The sequence below is a fragment of the Rattus rattus genome, chromosome 11, assembly GCF_011064425.1.
Source record: "Rattus rattus isolate New Zealand chromosome 11, Rrattus_CSIRO_v1, whole genome shotgun sequence".
Lineage (NCBI taxonomy): Eukaryota > Metazoa > Chordata > Mammalia > Rodentia > Muridae > Rattus > Rattus rattus.
The window spans coordinates 60,317,255-60,339,753 of record NC_046164.1 but is presented as its reverse complement, the minus strand read 5'-3'; the positions used below and the strand labels follow the sequence as shown (position 1 = coordinate 60,339,753).

Sequence of the window (22,499 nt, the reverse complement as noted above, 5' to 3'; positions counted from 1 at the left end):
TCCATGCTGCCCCCAAGTACTCTCAGACCCAGGCAGTCCTCGAGCTGTTCCAGCGTGGCACCTTGCCACACTGGTCCCTAGAGTTCCAGCACCAGAGGTCTATGTGGAACTAACCATTATTTATCTCTTGTTAGTATCCCTCCCGGTAGCTCTCTACTAGCTGTGAACTCTCTGGTTCCAGCTACCCAGTAAAATCAAGACTCAACAAACTGTAACCCAACAATCAGATTTATATGTTAAATTCTCAATCCACAATACATCCACACAATAAACTCACAACCAATTGATAAAGAAATAAACCAGCCACTTAGATAAGATAAATTGACCAATGGAAATCCATCCCTTAGGAAATATTCATAACAACCTGTATCTATGTAGACATGCACGGTGAGGATCCTTTATGCCTGCCTCCATGCTGTCTCTCCCTTCCTCTCTGCTCCTATAGTTCCTCCTAAAAGCCTGTTCCCGCCTCCCTTCCTTCTCGTCCAATGACAGGCCTTGTTTTATCTTGTGTCTGCCTTCACCTGCATGAATACATCACCCTACAGCTTTTAGGTTTTTAAAACATTCATAAGTTCTCCTAGCCATGGGCCTAGGATCTTGGCTGGATCACGATGAGGAGAGGGAGCAGTAGAAGATTTTTTATCCAGCAGGATTTGGCCAAAAGCGAGAATGAGTCAGGAGATGTTTACTCACAGAAGACATTATAGCCCGATGAGGTGAACACTATCATTGCCCTCATTGGACAGATGGTAGACCTCCCAAGCCACATGGCTAGTGAGTGTTGGAGTTAAGTGTGAAACTTAGTCTAATTCCAGAGATCTTAACCGCCTCCACTAACTTCTGGGACACCGAGAGAGTAGGTTCGATGCTGAAATGGAAACATATTTCATGCTAGGGACAGTAGGCAGAAGAAAGTCAGGTAGAGCTCAGGGGCCTGAGTCCCCCAGTTTGCAGACATCACTGGAATGGAAAGTCCACAGAATTGAGGCATTCCAATGAAACTCTAGCCAAGGCTTGTATCTGTGTTCTATTGAATGGTAGCCATAGTGTTCATGGTCACTGGACTCACGTTTGCTACACATGTTATATTTCACATTCCACTCAGTCCACATAAGGACCCTGTGAAGCAGACAATTACGGATCCATTTTGATAGAACAGGAAAATGCAGTCCAGATGGCCCCTCCCCCCACTCTCCCGGAGAGTTGGAAATGGAGCTGGGATGGTTGCTGTAGTCTATGCGCCCTGCTTGCCACTGCTTCCCATGGGTAAAGCACACAGCGGCTGGACCCTCCCAGGTGGACAGCGAGATATTTACCAAGCAGCCCAGGCTGCCCGGCTTGCATCTGCTCGCAGTCCTCTTGCAGCTCTTCTCTGGCCTTCTCCTCCAGGGCCCTGAGCTCCAGCAGGTGTGCCTGGAGGCTGTCAGGGGCTTCCTTGGTCAGACACTCCTCCGCAGCCTGTGGGCGGAAGCAGAAGGTACCGAGGCATGAAACTGCAGGGCTGGTTTATGGCGGCTTGTAGTTAGCAGATAGAGTTATGGCTTTCTTCATGGCGTGCTTGCTCATTATACCCCTCCAGGATCGGCAGCGCAGGCTGGCCTAGAATTCACTCTGTAGCTGAGGATGACCCCGAATCATTCATCTTCCTGTCTCCATCTTTTAAATGGATTCTAGGCATGCGCCATCACACACCCTGGTAATGTAGTGCTGGGGATTGAACCCAGGGCCTTTGGGCTACATCTCCAGTCCCGTGTATATTGTTCTGTTTTCCCCTCTCCACTGCTCCACTCATCCCTACCACCTCATCTCCCCACCCCGTCTTGCTGGTTCCTTTCCTGCACTTCAATACTTCCCTTTTCTGATCTCACGTCACCTGCACTCCATTTCCCTGCTTCATCTCCATTTGCTCCTCCTTGGAAGGCTTCTTCCCTTCTTCCTGCTTTTGTGTCCTACCTTGTGTATCTGACAGGGAACAGAGCAATGGACAGGACACCTTCATGCTGTCTGTTATAAAGGCATTTATATCTCATCTTGCGGAATCGACACACACACGTTACTAACTGCTTAGCACATACACACTGTTGAAAGTTTGTTCAGATGTGAGGCTCGTCAGCTGGCCAGAGGGGCCAGGCTGAGTCCTGGAATGATTATCCTGCCTTCTTCTCCCATGGGATCTGCTGGCTGAGGGTGAGACGTAAGCCTGCGACCTTCCTGGATTACCGGCTTTCTGAATAAAGTGAGAATTCCCAAATTCAGTTCTGTCTGGTTACTGGCTCGACAGCTGGGCTCTCTGACATGTCACTGAGCTAACAAGGAATCACAGTTGCTGCTGGGGTTTGGTTTCAGGATGAGGAACTCCAGGATGGTGAGTATTTTAACTTGGGGATTTCCCCTCCCTCCTCAGCTCCTGGCACTCTCTGCAGCTTTTGCCCAACAGATTGAATTGCTATACTTTTTGGGTTGGTTTCCTTGTTTTGGCCTCTTTTGTAGCCTGCTCTGTTTTTATGCCCGATTTCATGCCTCTGATTTCAAAGTATCTCTCCGTCCTGTTCCATCTGGTTTACCTCAGAGCTGTGACTGAGAATCAGCAGCAGTGCCTCTATTTCTGGCAACGGTCCCCGGGGGCATTTTCTGGCAAAAATACTCTGCCTGAGCTTAGTCATCTGTGGTCAAAAGGTTGCTGTTTTTCCCCCAAGTTCAGAATGGAGTAAATGCCTTTTGCAGACCAAATTGCAATTGTGAGGTTAAATCATGCATTTTATCTTCTGTCTTTGTACTGTTCTTGCAAGATAATTCCATGTCCAAGGCTACCAGAAGTTGTTATCTTGGACAGCTCTTGATGGAATGTGACATTCTGTCACTGACAAATACTTAGAGGAAACCTTTTTAACAGATACATGTAGCAATGATAACCACTTAGGACTTGCAAAAAAAAAAAAAAAGAACTTTACAATTTAACAGTGTGGACAGGTGACATTAATTTATTACATTATGTCCAAAATATAATTAGAGTTAAACTTTCTTTAGAGTTAAACTAAAAGTGAAAGCCTAGCTTGATGCCAGGCCTCTAATTTCAGCACACCCAAAGCAGAGGCAAGAAGATCTCTGAGTTTCAGGTTAGCCTGTTCTACAAATGAATTCCAGGGCAGCCAGGGCTACACAGAGAAAACTCTGTCTAAAAAAACCAACCAACCAACCAACCAAACAAACAAAATAATAATAAAATAAATTAAGTTGATAAATAACATTTTGTTTCAACTTTTTTTAATTTTTTCTTTTTTTATTGGGTATTTTTTATTTACATTTCAAATGTTATTCCCTTTTCCATTTTCCCTGGACATAAGCCCCCTATCCCATTCCCCTTCCCTTCTTCTATAAGGGCGTTCCCCCTTCCCAACCACTCCCCCTTCCCCCCTGACATTTCCCTAAACTAGGAGGGGGGCATCCAGCCTTGGCAGGACCAAGGGCTTCTCCTCCCATTGATGCCCAACAAGGCCATCCTCTGCTACATATGCAGCTGGACTCACGGGTCTGCCCATGTGTACTCTTTGGGTAGTGGTTTAGTCCCTGGGAGCTCTGGTTTGTTGGTATTGTTGTTCTAATGGGGTTGCAAGCCCCTTCAGCTCCTTCGATTCTTTCTCTAACTCCTCCAACAGGGGGACTCTGTTCTCAGTTCAATGGTTTGCTGCTAGCATTTGCCTCTGTATTTGTCATGCTCTGGCTAAGCCTCTCAGGAGACAGCTATATAAGGCTCCTGTCAGCATGAACTTCTTGGCTTCATCAATATTGTCTACGTTTGGTGGCTCATAATGTTAAAAAAGGAAATTAAAAAGAAATCAGTAGGAATGAAAGAAATTGAGAAAATGTAAACATCTGGATATATTTTTGATAAGAAAAGCTAAGACAATATATTCTTGAGAAAAGCCTTTTGTATGGCAAAATGAGGGTTTGTCCTAAGCTAAAAGACTGAACTTTTCCCATATGGAGGAAGAGAGATGAGGACAAAACCAGAATGTTTAAGTACATCCTAGATTGTTCCAGTAAATCATGTAAGGTTTGATATATGTCTGATGATTGCAGGTTATTAAAATTCCTAAGGTCACCATTCAGGACATGGATATAAAACTAAAATCTAGTTCTCTGCTTTAAACAATGAGGGTTTCTTAAGACAGGTCTGTTTTTGATAACATTTATAAAATTCAGCTTAACAAACACAGATATGGGATTGCAGAGGTGACTGTGGTTAAGAACACTGGCTTCTCTGCCAAAGGCCTCAAATTCAGTTCCCAGCACCTAGTTCTCGCAGCTTCTTGTAATTGCAATTGCGGGGTACCCCATGCCCGCTCCTGTCCTCCATGGCACAGGCATACACGTGGCATTCACACAGACCTTGTGTGATTGCTGTCATCCCTGGACACAGTGGATAAAAGGCACAGCAAAGCCTGACTTTCACAGCTCCCAGAATCTTAGGTGATTTTCACACATTTCAGACCTTATGTTGGTGTGACCATGTGAGAGTCTGAACTGTATATCATGCAAAAGTTTGCAATTCAAAGTATGCAAAGTGAACAATAAGGACTCTTCTTATACAACATGCATTGTGGCCAATGAAATTACTTTGACTTCTGCCTTTTTTAATCAATATCACTCAAACCAAACCACACAAAATCCCATGCCATCCAAACCTACAAATTGGGTGGCCCTGTTATTTGAAACTCTGATCTACCTCTATGGCACTGAAAAAAAGAAGTATTTTGTTATTGCATATATGATACACTTTATTTTTTAAAAATCAGTCTATTTTGGAAAATAAGTCTTCTAACACCATTCCCTAAATTTGAAAGACAACTAAAGTTTTTATTTTTTCAGTGCTCTAGACTTATTATTGACCCAAACATCCTAAATTTTGATTCATAAATAGGAGCTAAATTACTATTTACCTAATTGACTAGAACTTTGGTCTAGCCCTTCTGTGCCATAATGCTGTCACCCGTTCCTTTCTATGTTAAATGCCTTCTAAGACAGAAAGGGTAGGAGAGAGCTTGCTCTACCATGGCACTGTCCTGTGAACTAGAATGATACTGATGCTAAACTTTTTATAGCTTGCCTTAATATTGCACACTCTGACCAGTGTCTCCTACGATTTGATAGTATTGTAAATATGCAACTAAGAGCTTACAGCACCATGGGGCAAGTGGAACCGTGTCACCAGGCAGAAGAACTGGTATGGTCCAGCAGATTCAGGAACCCTGGCAATTCTCATCATTGCAACCAGGTTCCTGTCCTGGAGCAGGTGACCACGACATCCCACTAAAGGACCATGATACCTGGTCATGTAGCATAGAAACCCAGAGTTCTCCATGCTAATGAGGTATCTAGATGGGCCCTGAGGTTTAGCCAGTAAGCCTCCCTTCTTGGGCTTCCCCTTCTGCAAAAGGTATTTAATCTCCAATTTACCCTGTGTAAATCATATGCATCCTCTTCCACTATGTGCCACACCAGCCCCAGTAGATTCTGTGTGACAAGTTCCACAGACTGAGGCGTTTGACTCCAAAGGGCAGAGGTCTCCTGGAACCAGTTGTGGAACTCTCTAGCTAGAGAAAAACATTGAGCCGTAGTTCTCATGGCAGTCTGTCTGTTTTATCTTCTTTTATTCCTTTTTCTATATTTATGAGATGTTCCTGATAGGCTGGGCTGAGATTTTAAGAGAGAAAATTGGATAAGAAGCCACCCCTTGAGATGGGGGTCACTGGCCATGACCTTTTCTCCAAGAGATCCAGCACTGCTTCATAATCATTTACATGATTACAAAACAATACTTTGATGCAAACCCTCCCGACAATGTATGAACTTGTATGTCTATGCATGCGTAATTGAGGTGGGTTCTGACATTTTGGTGTAGGGTTTATTGTTTTTAAGTACAGTTTTCAATTGAACTCTGAGGGTTTTTAGTAAGACAGAAGCTAGGTGTTAGACAAAGATTACCCATGGAAATTTATTAACTTGTTCAGGACCTAGGGATCATAACCAAGTGCCCCTTAAGATCTTTTGAACCCATTCCTGGAAGTTTGCTATTAACTATCAGTAATGTTTTGTACTTTGTTCTGTTAAGTGATAATGATATTATCTATTTCGTTTGTAATTGATTCTTTGGACCCACTCTTTGGAAATTGTAATACCTGAATGATTTTATATTTCCTTGTGTGGGATGATTATGATAATTGTTCTTTGTAACTGCTTCAGTGAACACATCTTTTAGGACTGTAATACCTGTTTCTCCAGCATAAAAACCCCTGTTTGAAAGCTGCAAAATACACTCAGATTGAAACTGCCTGTGTGTTTGTTTCTGTTTGTCACTGCCTAACCCTTACCCACCTAGTCTTCAAGGACCCACATCCCAGAAAACCCCACACCTGGCTGGGTGGTTCGTGGTAGGTGGCACCCAAGTGCAGGGCTTGAAGTAGGTAAGCTTTCTCTCCTCTTTCCTTATTTAATATTTTCCAGGCAAGGATAGGACCTCATCAGGGTGCTGCAGACTCCTCGATAGATATACATCGAGTTAAGACTGCGAGAAGGTAAGAATCATGGGGCATTCACAGTCCAAGAACAGAGGCCTGTTCCTGGCAGTATTTAGTCATATGTTAGAAAGCAGAGGTGTTAAGACCTCAAATAAGAGTTTGGCACCATTTTATGATTTTTGTACTGAGTGTCAGTGGTTCCCAGAGGAAGGAAGCCTGTCTTTAGAAAACTGGGAAAAAGTAGGACAAGGAAGTTTTATAAAAGCCAGGGCCATAAACAGGTCCAGGTTCAGGCATTTTTGTTATGGGTACAAATCAGAGACCTTCTTTCTGAAAAACCAGAAATGGAATTCTTTGCAGAACAAGCGCCTTCAGAGGATGAGGTAGCTCCTCTGAGGACAGAAACTAAGTCATATAATAGGTCCCCATCAGAAGCTAACCTCCGCAAGGCACAGCCAGGGGATGATTGGTTAAGTAATGAGAAACAGCGAGAACTGGACCATGAAGCAGAGGAGTGTGATCAATATGGAGGAGGGGATCGTTTTTATGATAAAAATTCTCCTAGGACAGAAATTGAAATAAAGATAGACATTTCTTTTGCTTTGGCTACTGCTCCTCCTGTTTCCAAAACAAATACAGCCAAGCTTGACAGGAAAGTGCCAATTAATAGGGGTTTTTTTAGGGGCTGTAAGAGAAGCTAGGCAAAATGGGGACTTGCATTTTTGTTTTTCAGTCACTGTTTTGGAGGGAGTGACACCCCAGTGGGAAACTCTTCCTCTGAAAACTCTTAGAGAACTACAGCGTTCTGTTAAGAGCACTGGGCCAAGTGCTCCATACTCTGCAGACTGTGGACATGTTGGGTTGCATGTGGCTAACTCCTTATGATTGGCATCAGACTGCAAAGTCTGCTCTTAGCCCAGGACAGTTCGTAGTATGGAGGACTGAATATGAGGATAGAGCAGGGGAAGTGATTCTGAATTTAGTCTGCAAGAGAAGAGTAGATAAACCTACTTAGTCAATGCTCTTGGGTAGAGAGGACTATGCCTCCCCTCAAGCACAAGTGAGTCTAAAAAAGGAGGTACAGGAAGAAGTCTCCATGGTAGCAGTAGCTGCTTGGAAAAGGCTCCCTCCCGCTGATGGTAAAACAACTGTATTATCAGGAATTAAACAAAAATGAACCCTATGAAGATTTTATTGCTAGATTGGAAGAAGCCCTCTGAGGGCTCGGACATGTTATTAAAACAACTCGCATGGGAGAATGCCAACACTCTGCCAGGAACTGATTAGACACATCAGAGAAACAGGGACTGTGCAAGACTGCATCAGAGCATGTATAGATGCCTCACTAGCAGCAGTCCAGGGCATGACCTATGCTGCCCGCGATGCATGGGCACCATTTTCACGTCCATGAAACTTGAAAGGAGAAAGGAAACAGAAGGGCTTATGCTTTCCTTGTGGGAAACCAGGACGTATGAGCTGTGACTGTTAAAAGGAAGAGCAGACCTCAAGGAATAAAGATAAGAAAAACCAGCGCCCCCAGGGTCATGTCCTTGGTGTAGGAAAGGAAAGCATTAGACAAATGAGTGTAAATCAAAGTTTCATGAGGATGGAACCCCTCTGAAAGAAGAGGAGACAAAAAACGGGGTGAGGGGCTCGCCCTCCGCCCCAAAGTAAAAAAGGATTTAAGGAGACAGAGGAAGGTATAAGCAAACTGAATCCTCTGGCCCCTTAGTTTAATATTTTAAGTTTACTGAGGGCAACACCAGGAAGTGAGGGATTAGATTTGCAGTAAATAAAGATTATATACTCTCTCTTTATGGGGGGGGGTGCAATTGGCAGATACAGGATTTAAAGGGCCACTGTCACCTGGCACCTTTGGTCTTATAATAGGGAGAAGTTCAAATTATAAGAAAAATTTAGAAGTAATTCCAGGAGTAATTGAATATTGCGACTTCCAGGGAAAGGTAAAAATTATGATCAGGCCATTAAAAGAAACAATACAATTGCATAAAAGCCAACAGGTAGCTCAGATAATATTATTTCCTTATATATATAGCTACCCAAACCAATATTAAAACAAACTAGAGGGGGAAAGGGGTTTGGCTCCACAAAAGTGGCAGCTTAGACTCAGGAAATTACTTTACAAAGACCTTTAAAAACTGTAAGAGTAGAAGGGAAAATATTCAAGGATTATTGGACACAGAAGCAGATAGGTCCTGCATTGCAGGGAAGGACTTGCCTGGGACATGGCCTGTGGTTCATGCCACCTCTACTTTGGTGGGATTGGGACAAGCTTCTAATACAGTCCAATGTTCAAAGCTTCTCTCATGGAAATGTGAAGGCAAAGTGGGTACCTTTCAACCTTACATTATTTCTTCTTTGCCATTTTCCTTATGGAGGAAGAGATATCTTGGGGGAAATGAAAGTAAAATTAACAATGGATGAAAAATGGAATGATCAACATTTTTTATAGGGGTCACTGATGAGTTAGACATAAAATGTCATGGATCAATGATGAATGAGCCTGTTTGGCTGAATCAATGGCCCCTAACTCAAGAAAAGACACAGGCTTTAGAACAATTGGTGGAGGAACAGCTGCAATTAGGACATATTGAAGAATCCAATAGTCCACGGAATACTCCTGTGTTTGTCATTAAGAAAAGTCAGGTAAATGGAGACTTTTACAAGATCTTAGGGCTGTTAACAAGACAATTACAGCCAGGACTTCCGTCCCCAGTAGCTGTCCCAGAGATATGTTATAGTTATAGATTTAAAGGATTGATTTTTTTCACTATAAAATTACAACCAGAAGACACACAGAGGTTTGCCTTCAGTGTTCCTTCTGCTAATTTTCAAAGGCCATTTCAAAGGTATCAATGGAAGGTTCGCCCCCCATAAGGTATGAAAAATAGTCCCACTCTTTGTCAGAAATTTCTTGAATCAGGCTTTAAAAGATCTATTAGGGCTAAATATAAAGAGGCTTTTATACTAATTATGTGGATGATATTTTAATAGAAAAACAAAGGATTTAACTGAATTAATTTAATTAACTGCATCATTTGTTTGAAATTCTTTTTTTTTTTTTTTCGGAGCTGGGGACCGAACCCAGGGCCTTGCACTTGCTAGGCAAGTGCTCTACCACTGAGCTAAATCCCCAACCCCTTATTTGAAATTCTTAAAGGAGGTCCTGATCTCAAATCTGAAAGACAGCTTACACAAGAAGCTTTAGAACAATTAGAATTGATAGAGCAAAAGATGTAAGATGCAAAAGTAAAACAAATAAATTATTTAAAAACATGGTCTCTTATTTTACTTAAAACATCCTACACCCCTACTGCATGTTTGTGGCAAGAAGGTGTATTTACCTCCCTCATATTCAGGTAAAAATGATATCTTCTTATCATGTGTAGCCAATTAATTATCAAAGGAAGGTTAAGATCCAGAGAATTATTTGGTAAAGAAATGCAGGAAATTATCATTCCCTATAATAAGGAACAATTAGAGTATTTACTTCAAACTACAGATGATTGGGGAGTTGCATTAGCTCATTATATGGGACAAATTAAATATCATGTACCTCAACACCCTATATTAAAATTTGTGGAAGAGACAGAGAAAATTTGTCCCTCTGAAATATCATTGGAACCTATTTCCAATGCCCTCTTGGTATTTACAGATGGGTCATCCAATGGAACTTTAGCTGTTTATATAAAAAAATAGACCTGTAATTATTAAAAGAGCAAGAGAAATTTCTACACAGCAGGCAGAAATTATTGCAGTTATTACTGCCCTTGAACATATATATGTGAAGAGTTTAACCTTTATACAGACTCAAAATATGTGGTTCATTTGTTTCCTGATATAGAGATAGCTCTTATATCTGGAAGTTCCAAAATTATATCACTCTTGCTCCAACTGAAAAATATAATTCAATCAAGAAAAAGAAAAATTTTTATAGGACATATCAGAGGACATACTGGCCTGCCAGTATGCTTTAGGAAATGCTATGGCAGAGTTATTAACAAAGGAACACTTGATGCTAGTGTGGTTAAACAAGCATTAGAAAGGCATGCTTTACATCATCAGAATGCATTGGCCTTGAGAAGGATGTTTAATCTAACAAGAGAACAGGCTAGGAAATTGTGAAGGACTGTCAACATTGTCCTGATGTATATCGTCCATTAAAAATGGGAGTCAATCCAAGAGGCCTTGAGGCACAGATTTTGTGGCAAATGTATGTGACTCATATCCCAGAATTTGGAAAAATGACCTATGTACATGTTACTGTAGAGGCCCAAATGCTTGAATTATCCTAGATGCACAGAACACACGAAACTCAAGAGGGATGACCAAAATATGTAAAATGGGAACAAGAATGGGAGGAATAGGGAGGCAAAAGTTTAGAACAGAGGCAGAAGGAACACCCATTCAGAGCCTGCCCCACATGTGGCCCATACATATACAGCCACCCAATTAGACAAGATGGATGAAGCAAAGAACCAACAGGAGCAGGATCTCTCCTGAGAGACACAGCCAGAATACAGCAAATACATAGGCGAATGCCATCAAAACCATGATTATGACATCAAGAACTTAAAGATGTCAAACATCTATCTGCTTCTCCTTCTTGGGTGTGCCAAAAAGAATTAGAACTGATGATGCTCCAGCTTATGCTTCTCAAGCTTTTGCAAAGTTTTGCCTTCCATGGGGTATAGAACATACAATGGGAATTCCATATAAACCCCAAGGTCAAGCTATTATAGAAAGGACTCATCAGAATCTTAAAGTACAACTTCAAAGATTAAGACCTAGTGGTCATTACTATTCACCTCATCAATTATTAAGCCATGCTTTATTTGCTATCAATCTCCTTAATACAGATGATAAAGGTTTTATTCCTATGCAAAAGCATTGGGCTCCCATACACCATACTGTTACTCCTTCAGTAATGTGGGAAGATCTTTTGACAGGCATTTGGAAAGGGCCAGATGTGTTTATTACCTCAGGAAGAGGATATGCATGTGTTTTTCCATAGAAAGAGGGAATTCCGGATTCCAGGCAGACTCATTCGACCTTTCTACTAAAGAACCTCTGTTGAGAACCCAGGAAAGAAGGAAGAAACAGAAGGCAAAAGAAGCACTGAAGAACATGAGGAAGCTGCTCTCTCTTCTTTACAGGCGTCTTCAACTCCACCTGCCTCATCGTCCATCATGAGGACAGATCCACTCACTTGGGGCCAACTGAAGAAACTCACCCAGAAAGCACAGCAAGTGGTCTCTGATGCCGGAACACCAGCATCAGCTGAGAACATGCTATGCTTGCTGTGGTTGCTAGGCAGGTATATCCTGCCTCTGCAGCCTCATTTGGGGCTTATGTTCCCCATCCTCCCCTTCTTCATCCCACGGGTTGGAGAGTTGTTGTGAACATCAGGTCATGACTAATGACACTGGGCTGATGGGGGGGACATGTTGAATTTTCCTTCCATTTGACCTCCACTACAATCGAACACGAGGGAAGGTCTGATTCTGCTCTGATTTGTGTTACTATAAAGGGAACACCTCCCATGGGTTGTCTTCCTATTGCTTATAAGACCTTCCTTTCTGACGCTCCAGATGGGTTGGCTCCAGAGAAGTTGCCACCACATCATAGAAGGTTTATGTGGGAAGATTTTGGGGAATATTTACCATAATGACACTATGATAAGACTATCAGAAACTACGCCTCTGGGCCCGTGTCTAAGAGAATATCGGGATAAAGATAAGTGGTGGGAAACTGTGCTCAGAGATGTAAGGCCAAGTTGGCTTAAATGTGGGTTTGACTATTGGGCTTCAGTACATAATCCTTGGAAGACTCAAGAAACGATTTATGACTATTCTATCATTTTACCATTTAATAATTATAGAGCATATTTACATTTTCATGGATATAAGCCTGAGGTGTTTACAAATGAGCCTATCAATAGATGGTTCACAATAGGGTGGGTGGAGCCTACTTATGTTAGTCATTCTCCTTCAGCTGAGATTTTGGAAAATTTTCAAGGATTGTTTAGAGTTTTTGCTGCAACTAGGGAGGCTTATTTAAAGAGGCCTCAGGAATCTAAGAGCACTCCTGTGGCAATCAGAGCTCTCCTATGCTATTCTTATGGTATATACTTGCTACATGATCTTCAGATTTAAAAGCTATTAAATTAGAACAATCTTATCGGGTTAGCTGCTCCAGATGTATTTTAACTAATTGTGTTGATCCTGATTCAGCCAAAACATATTCAGTCACTTTGATATTACAAAGACCTTTCTATGTTATGCTTCCTATAGATTTGAAAGATGATGCTTGGTTTGACAATGAAGCCTTACAAACACTTAAAAGAGTTAATGAGCTTATTAGTCCAAAACGTTTTTGTGGCAGCTTTGACTTTGGGCATTAGTGCTGTAATAGCTATTATGACTTCACTTACACTCTCATCAGTCGCTCTAGGCTCTGAGATGAAGACTGCACATTGTGTTAATGATTTAAATAAAAACGTTTCTTTGGTATTTGCAAGGCAACAAATTATAGATAAAAACTAGAAGCAAAGCTTGGTGCTTTAGAGGATATAGTTTTAGAATTAGGACAAGAGATAGAAATTATTAAAGTTCAGCTTTCTGCCAGGTGCCGTGCCAGCTTTCGGTACACATGTGTAACACCATTATCATATAATAAAAATCATAATTGGAATCTTACTAAAAATCATTCATCAGGAATTTGGAAAGACAATGATATTACTCATGATATGGCTCAATTACAAACTCAAATATCAGCTAGGAGCAAAGCCATGCTGAATCTATTGGTTTAGAGGATTCGGCTCAGTCTATTAGCTCTGGTTTGCAGTCACTGCACCCTGTAAGTGGGCTACGTTGGATGATTGTTGTCGCCATGGTTACAGGAATAATTCTTCTTCTCCTTATGTTCCCACTCATTTTCAGACTAGCCTTCACCCCCATTTCCACTGCCAAAAGAGATATTTACGAGCTTCAATTAAAAAATAAAAAAGGGATAGATGCCACACCAGCCCCAGTATATTCTGTGTGACAAGTTCCTCAGACTTGACTCCAAAGGGCGGAGGTCTCCTGGAACCAGTTGTGGAACTCTCTAGCCAGAGAAAAACATTGAGCCGTAGTTCTCATGGCAGTCTGTCTGTTTTATCTTCTTCTATTCCTCTTCTGTATTTATGAGATGTTCCTGATAGCCCGGGCTGAGATTTTAAGAGAGAAAATTGGATAAGAAGCCACCCCTTGAGATGGGGGTCACTGGCCATGACCTTTTCTCCAAGAGACCCAGCTCTTTGCTTCATAATCATTTACATAATTACAAAACAATACTTTGATGGAAACCCTCCCGACAATGTATGAACTTGTATGTCTATGCCTGTGTAACTGAGGTAGGCTCTGATGTTTTGGTATAGGAAGCAGTGTTTTTAAGTATAGTTTTCAATTGAACTCTGAGGATTTTTAGTAAGACAGAAAGCTAAGTGTTAGACAAAGATTACCCATGGAAATTTATTAACTTGTTCAGGACCTAGGGATCATAACCAAGTGCCCCTGAAGATCTTTTGAACCCATTCCTGGAAGTTTGCTATTAACTATCAGTAATGTTTTGTACTTTGTTCTGTTAAGTGATAATGATATTATCTATTTCATTTGTAATTGATTCTTTGGACCCATTCTTTGGAAATTGTTATACCTGAATGATTTTATATTTCCTTGTGTGGGATGATTATGAAAATTGTTCTTTGTAGCTGCTTCAGTGAACACATCTTTTAGGAGTGTAATACCTGTTTCTCCAGCATAAAAACCCCTGTTTGAAAGCTGCAAGATACACTCAGATTCAAACTGCCTGTGTGTTTGTTTCTGTTTGTCACCACCTAATCCTTACCCATCAAGGATGGTGGGGGTGGGAGGATGGGGGTGGGGGGTGGAAGGGTTAGGGGAGTTGGGGAGTTGGAGAGTGCAGAGGTAGGAGGGTAAGGTGTGTGCTAAGTCTCCTGCAGGAGGCTGCTCCTCACTTCTGGCACTCACCCTGAGGTAAGCTGGATCCCCTCCAACACACACACACCCTAGGCTCATCTCAGCGCCTTTCCCAACTCTTCATAGTACAGTGTCTGGGTGCATGGGAGTTTGAGAACTCTGCCTCCATCCCAGTCCCTACCTTCTCATCCAGAGAAACAAGGGCTGGGACCCCTATGCTAGGATGCATTTTGTTTTACCTGAGTGGCATGTTGGTGTCCCATGAGCCTGGCACTCCAGCAGCAAGAAAGGAATGTAGCTTAGCACCTCTGTGTTTCACCTCCATGAGGAGCATTCCGACACTGAAGTAGTGAGGCAGAAACACACAACCACATAGCACTGATATCACTAAAGGTGCAGTAGGGGCATTTGGGTCTTGATGGTAACCAGTGCCATGGACTTAAGACCCAGTCAACAGGAGAAAAATGACATTATATCCAGGGCTAGTGACGTCATGGATCTTAGAAGAGAACCTACTACCACCACTTTACTGTACCAGCATAATTTCTAATTGCACTGTAAAACACATCCTTAAACCCTTAAGATAGCCCTTGCCCCTCAACAAAGAAGCCTCTCTTAACAGCAGATGGAAACTATTACAGAGGAACACAACTAGATACAATTCAGAGAAAATGGATGGTGGGGAGACTACCCCAGTGGCTACATCTTTATAACACAACGCCCATACCTAAGGCTCAGGAAATATCACAGAAGAGGAAGTGGGAAGATTCTAAGAGCCAGCGGACCAGGAAATCTGCCATGAGACTGTGTCTTCTAGAAATGGCTGCCCAAACAAAGCCTGAAAAATGATAATATCAATACATAGGCTCTTGCTAATCTCACAGGATCCTACCCCTAAAGAACGACAGGCCACTAATGACTGCTGAGAGAGGAAAATTAGTCTTTCTTAGGGACAAGGCCCCTAGTTGGTTATCCAATACAAAGAATGTCCAGAAACCATATTTACACAAACAAAAATGGACGCGCGCGCACACACACACACACACACACACACACACACACACACACACACACACACACACCCTAAAAACCCAGGAACCAAAACCACACACACATGTATATGTAACAGTGATAAAGAATAAAAAGACTATTTGAAAGGGAGATGGGGGTGTGTGGGAGGAACTGGAAGAGGGACATGGGAGGGATTGGAGGAGGAAAGGACAGAGAAAGTGATATAGTTACATTTCAAGTAAAATGTGTTTTTAAAAATTCATAAGCGAGTATCTAATTTTAAAGTGGCTTCCCTGAAGTGCTCACTCTTGTTGCTTTCATGACACCTTTTCTTTGAGACAGGTTCTTAATATGTAGTCCAGGTGCTCTTAGTTTCATGGTGATCCCCTCCTTCATCCTCGGGAGGAGCACTAGATAATAGGCATGTGCCATCGCGATGCCTGATAGAAGTTGTTCTTATGTTGTTAAAAGTAAACAAAAATAAGAAAAAGCAAACAAGGTGTCCAAATGGACTGGTCTGTGGCTGGCAAACTACTGAGTGTCCTGAGCCTTTTTTTCATGTGGAGATGGGTACTAGAATAATGACATACCTATGGTTGTTGTAATCCTTGGAAAGTATTGAGCAGTGAACAACAGAGCCTATCAGGGCCTGGTAGGGTAGGTGCCCAGCAAACTGTCCACTTCACTAGGTCACCATACCTTGAGCTCCTGGGCCTTGGCTTTCCTGAGCATGCATAAGGTTCAATGGTAAACAACCTCAAGTGGACCTTGATGTTCTAGCTGTGTTACAGCTTCAACTTGAGACCCTGCTGCAGCTTCTCCCTATCACTGTCTGACAGCTGCTTGCACACCTGCAGGTCCTCCTGTAGCCATGGCACATTGCTGCAGAGCCTGCTGTGCCGGGACAGACATTCAGCCTCAAGACAGGGCTACTGAACTTAAAGGAAATCTTCCCAGGGCTAACTCATCCTGCAGAACCTCCTTCATCTGTGTAAGTGTTGAGAAGTTAGGGAGCACGTAAGACTTCATATGTTTTGGCAGCAAGTGCTCCAGAGGACTCTTCAGGCAGAGCACAGAATGTTGGGAAAGAGGAGATTGTGGGCAGAGAGCAATGAAACCTTGCAGAGGTTCCCAGGGTAGCCTCCCACACCGTGGATCTCATCTTTTCTGAGACTTTCCTTACTCAACCTCTCCTAATGTATTATGTTTACTATGTATTATGTTACCACCTCTTCTGAAAGACAGGAAATATGGCTGCCTCTCTATAGCTGCAGAGGACTGGTTTCAGGACCATTTACAACAGCATAATATCTGTATGTCATGTATACACACTGTCCTATATGCATTAAAGCCTTCCTACATTCTTCATAATACCAATTGCTATATAAATCATCATTAAGCTGTTTGTTTAGGAAATTAGGAAAACAAAAAGGTATGCACACATTCAGGACAGATGTACTTTCCACCAATTATATTCAACCTGAAGGCGGCTGAATCTACAGATGTGGAAACCAAGAACAGACTGCTTATTGTCTGCTTGACCCTTGCTGCACATGTAAAACCCCTATGTATAAAACACAAGGATTTTTATCTGAAGTTTTAAATGGCTAAGCAAAACCAAGAAGTCTACTTTGCCCTGGATCTACAACATCCTCCCCAGGGGCTGGAAACAGGCCCTGCGAGTTTTCCATGGGTGTCTGTAGGAGTTACAGTTGCCCTTTGGGATGGGTGAGACATTTATTATCCCGAGCTCTCCTACCTGTGTTTGTAGTTTAGTCTTTTGGCTTTGCCAGTCCTCTGGTCGACGTCCAATCTCTATTGCTTTCTCCTTCATCACAGACTCCAATAGAGGTGGTAGGTTACTTCCTTCCTTGAGTGTTTCCCCAGTCCTTTAAAGACATGAATGACATAATGAGTAAAGGTTGTAGATGTTTCACCTGCCCCTCCCTGGGAGAATGGAGCCCCTGGAGGAGTTACTAGGGTAGGAAACCTTTTTGTCTTTCAAAGGGTGTCAATCACTATTTGCAGATGGTATGATAGTATATGAAAGTGACCCCAAAAATTCTACCAGAGAACTTCTCCAGATGTTAAACAACTTCCGAAAAGTGGATGAATATAAAATTAACTCAAATAACTCAGTATACAAATGATAAACAGGCTGAGAAAGAAATTAGGGAAACAATTCCCTTTACAATAGCCACAGATAATATAAAATATCTTGGGGTAACTCTAATCAAGCAAGTGAAAGACCTCTATGATAAGAACTTCAAGTCTCTCAAGAAATAAATTGAAGATCTCAGAAAATGGAGAGATCTCCCATGCTCATGGATTGGCAGAATTAACTTAGTAAAAATGGCCATCTTATCAAACACAAACTATAGATTCCATCAAAATCCCAGCACAGTTCTTCAAAGACATGGAAAAGCAATTCTCAAATTCATCCGGAAAGGAAAAAAAAAACCAGAATAGTGAAAACAATTCTTAACACTAAAAGAAAGGCTGGGAGAATCACCATCCCTGACCTCAAGCTCTACTACAGAGCAATAGTGATAACAACTACATGGTATTGGTACAGACACAGACAGGTTGATCAGTGGAATAGAATTGAAGACCCAGAAATAAAACCACACAGGCATGCACACTTGATCTTTGACAAAGTAGCCAAAAATATACAATGGAAAAAAGAAAGCATATTTGATAAATGGTGCTGTCTAACTGGATGTCTGTATGTAGGAAAATGAAAATAGACCCATATTTGTCACCATGCACCAAGCTCAAGTCCAAGTGGATCAAGGATCTCAACATAAAACCAGATACACTGAATCCAATAGAAGAGAACGTGGTAAGGAGCCTTGAACTCACTGACACAGGCAGAAATGTCCTAAACAGAACTCCAATGGCTCACGCTATAAGATCAAGAATTGATAAATGGAACCTCAAGAGATTAGAAAGCTTCTGTAAGGCAAAGGGCATAGTCAATAAGACAAATTGGCATCCTACAGGTTGGGAAAAAAATCTTCACTAACCCCACATCTGATAGAGGGCTAATATCCAAAATATATAAAGAACTCAAGGAGCTAACCACCAAAAAACCAAACAACCCAATCAAAAAACGGGGTATAGAACTAAACCGAGAATTCACAACAGAGGAATCTCGAATGGCTGAGAAGCACCTAGAGAAATGTTCAAAGCCCTTAGTGATCAGAGAAATGCAAATCAAAAGGACCCTGAGATTCCACCTTACACCACTCAGAATGGCTAAGAGCAAAACCTCAGGTGACATTGCTGGTGGGATTGCAAACTGGTACAACCACTCTGGAAACCAATTTGGAGGTTCCTCAGAAAATTGGAAATAGATCTACCTAAAGATCCAGAAATACCAGTCTTGGGAATATACCCCAAAGACGCCTGACATGCCACAGGGGCACATGGTCCACTATGTTCACAGCAGCCTTATTTGTGTAAGCCAGAAGCTGGAAAGAACCCAGATGTCCTATGACAGAAGAATGGATACAGAAATTGTGGTTCATTTACACAATGGAATAATACTCAGCTATTAAGAACAAGGACATCCTGAGGTTTGGAGGCAAATAGATGAAACTAGAAAATGTCATCCTGGGCAAGGTAACTCAGTAACTCAGACCCAAAAGGACATGCACAGTATATTCTCACTAATAAGTGGATGTTACCCCCCACCCCCCAAAAAAAGTACAGAATACCCAAGATACAGTCCACAGAACTCAAAAAGGTCAACAAGCTGAAGGGACCAAGTGAGGACGACGCCTCAGTTCCACTTGGGAGGGAAAAGAAAGCAACCACAAGTGGGGGAGGGAGGGAGGAACAGGGGAGGGAAAGGGGTTGGGGTGGGGGGAGAGGGGAACATGATTTGGTATCGGGTTGGGGAAAAAGACTGAAGTCCTGAGGCCCAGCAGAAAGAATGGAAAGAGGAGGTAGGAGGTTGGGAGGACCCTCTAGAATATACCAGAGACCCGGGAAGTGAGAGACTCTCAGGACTCAAAGGCAGGGGAATTCTAGATGAAAGGCACTACAATGGGGAGGGTGAACTTATTGAATCCACCTCCAGCAGAAAGACAGGGCATCAAGTGAGGGATGGGGTTGCTATCCCACAGCCAAAGCTCCGACCCATAATTCTTCCTGTCTGAAAGAAATGCAGGGATGGAAATGAAGAAGACCCTGAGGAAAAGAAGGTCTGGTGACAGGCCCAAGGTAGGATCCAGCTCAAGGGGAGGCCCCAAGGCCTGACACCATTACTGAGGCTATGGGGTACTCACAAAAAGGGCCCCATCACGACTGCCTTCCAAAAGACCCAACAAGCAGCTGAAAGAGTCAGGTGCAGATATGTGCACCCTACCAATGGAGCTGCTGACTCTTCTCACTGAATTAGGGAAAAGCTGGAAGGAGCTGAGGAGGAGGGCAACCCTGTAGGAGGAGCAGCAGTCTCAGTTAATCTGGACCCCTGAGATCTTTTAGACACTGGATCACCAACCGGGCAGTGTACACCAGCTGAGATGAGGCCCCCAACACATATACAGCAGAGGACTCCCAGGTCTGGGTTCAGTCAGAGAAGATGCACCTAACCCTCAAGAGACTGGCGACCCCAGGAAGTTTAGAGGTCTGGTGGGGTGGGTGGGGTGGAGACATCCTCGTGGAGATAGGGTGGGGGGAGTGCAGGGGAGTAGGGAGGAGGTATGGGATGTGGAACCCTGGGTAGGGGCAGGGTGGACCAGGAGGAGAATAAAATCTGGAGTGTAAAAAAAAAAAAAAAAAGCAACCTAACTGAAGTTCTAAGTTTTACTGTACAAGGTTTTACTGATTTTAATATGTGCTTTAAAAGGAGACTGTGAGTTTAGAGTTTTTCTGAAGGTACTGGGAAGCTCCAAAAACTAGGTCTCTCTAACCAAGTTTCATAATTTTTCCTATATATGGATAAAAAGAAAGAAAAGAAACATTTTGCACAGCCCTCCACACTTTTTAAAGCACACTCATAATTTTTACTGGCTATCCTAGGTATAAACTGGGAGATTATAAATAGGTTTCTCCTTACTGAAAAGATGGCCAAAAGCTTAAATAGTTTCTCATCTGAGATAAAATGCTGACAAATGTCTTTTAGGGATATTCTTCCTCACTCTGACTTTAGAAGTTGCTGAGAAATTAAAATGGTTTACATTGGGATGTTATGTGTTTGCCTTAACAATGGGGAGTAATGTCCCATGAAGGCCTTAAATTTCTCTTGACAAGAACATTGGGCTAGAGGACCAGAGGTTAGGGGTAAAAGCCCCTAGGAAAACGGGCATGAGGATGGGGGTTCTGCTTTGCAGAGAAAAGAAGGTCCCGACACACAGGCATAAGATATGTATATATAGAAATGGAGGTTTCTCTGCTGTTAGGGGCATGTGGTGTTCTTGCAGAGGACCTGGGTTCAGTTCCCAATACCCACATGGTAGCATACAACCATCTGTAACTCCAGATGCAGGAAATCTGATTTTCTTTTTTTTTTTTTTTTAACTTGAATATTTCTTATTTACATTTCGAGTTTTTTTCGCTTCCCCGTTTTCCGGGCAAACATCCCCCTCCCCTCCCCTTCCTTATGGGGTGTTCCCTCCCCACCCTTCCCCATTGCCGCCTCCCCCAACAGTCTAGTTCACTGGGGTTCAGTCTTAGCAGGACCCAGGGCTTCCCTTCCACTGGTGCTCTTACTAGGATATTCATTGCTACCTATGAGGTCAGAGTCCAGGGTCAGTCCATGTATAGTCTTTAGGTAGTGGCTTAGTCCTGAAGCTCTGGTTGCTTGGCATTGTTGTACATATGGGGTCTCAGCCCTTCAAGCTCTTCCAGTTCTTTCTCTGATTCCTTCAACGGGGTCCTATTCTCAGTTCAGTGGTTTGCTGCTGGCATTCCTCTGTATTTGCTGTATTCTGGCTGTGTCTCTCAGGAGCGATCTACACTTCTGCACTTCTTTGCTTCATCCATCTTGTCTAATTGGGTGGCTGTATATATATGGGCCACATGTGGGGCAGGCTCTGAATGGGTGTCCTTCAGTCTCTGTTTTAATCTTTGCCTCTCTCTTCCCTGCCAAGGGTATTCTTGTTCCCCTTTTAAAGAAGGAGTGAAGCATTCACATTTTGATCATCCGTCTTGAGTTTCATTTGTTCTAGGCATCTAGGGTAATTCAAGCATTTGGGCTAATAGCCACTTATCAATGAGTGCATACCATGTATGTCTTTCTGTGATTGGGTTAGCTCACTCAGGATGATATAGGAAATATGACTTTCTATACTGGCTTCTACAGGTGTATATACATGCATACAGGCAAATATTCATACATATAAAATAAAAATTCAAATCTTTAAAAAAACATACCCTATGAAAATAAAATAATTAAATCCAACATAATGTCATGTTACCATGACAACAACACATCCTAATTAGGGACTACTTCTTTAGCTTTGATCTCAGCATGGAAAAGCATGAAGAAGAAACTTAAACTCTATCATGGCAGAGCAGTAACATCTCGCCCTTGGCTCGGAGCCAAACATATGTAAACGCAACAAAGCATGGGGGAGCCAAGCACAAGGGTAGCTCCCCATGAGGTGAACATCCTCATATTTTGAGGATGACTGATCAAGCAGTAGCAGCGAATCCAGATGGAATAGATGGGGACTTCTGGTAAGAGAGTACACTTTTCTTCCCTAATAACAAGAGAAGGTGGTAACTGCTTCTGATGGCTACTCCTGGTTGTCAACTTGACCACACCTACAATGAACTATGATTCAGAAATGGAGGGCACACCTGTGATCCAGATGTTGAGGCTGGAAGAGAGGTTTCTGACCTGGATGTTGACATGGAGATATTGGAAGGATTGAGCAACTACCAGATTCTTGGACTTCCCCTCCATACCTTCCCATTGCTGGGTTAGTTGGACTACAGACCGTAAGTTATTACA

General features: G+C 42.4%; 1 protein-coding gene across 1 annotated transcript in view; it reads right to left on the bottom strand.

The window, feature by feature from the left end:
- Positions 1-22,499, bottom strand: part of Fam184b (family with sequence similarity 184 member B) — a 115,463-nt gene that overhangs the window by 13,311 nt on the left and 79,653 nt on the right. Inside the window, exons 8-9 of the mRNA XM_032916513.1 lie at positions 17,295-17,424; positions 1,320-1,461 (exon numbers count right to left, since the gene is read on the bottom strand). Coding sequence (XP_032772404.1) covers positions 1,320-1,461; positions 17,295-17,424 — 272 coding nt within the window. The remainder of the gene's footprint in view (positions 1-1,319; positions 1,462-17,294; positions 17,425-22,499) is intronic.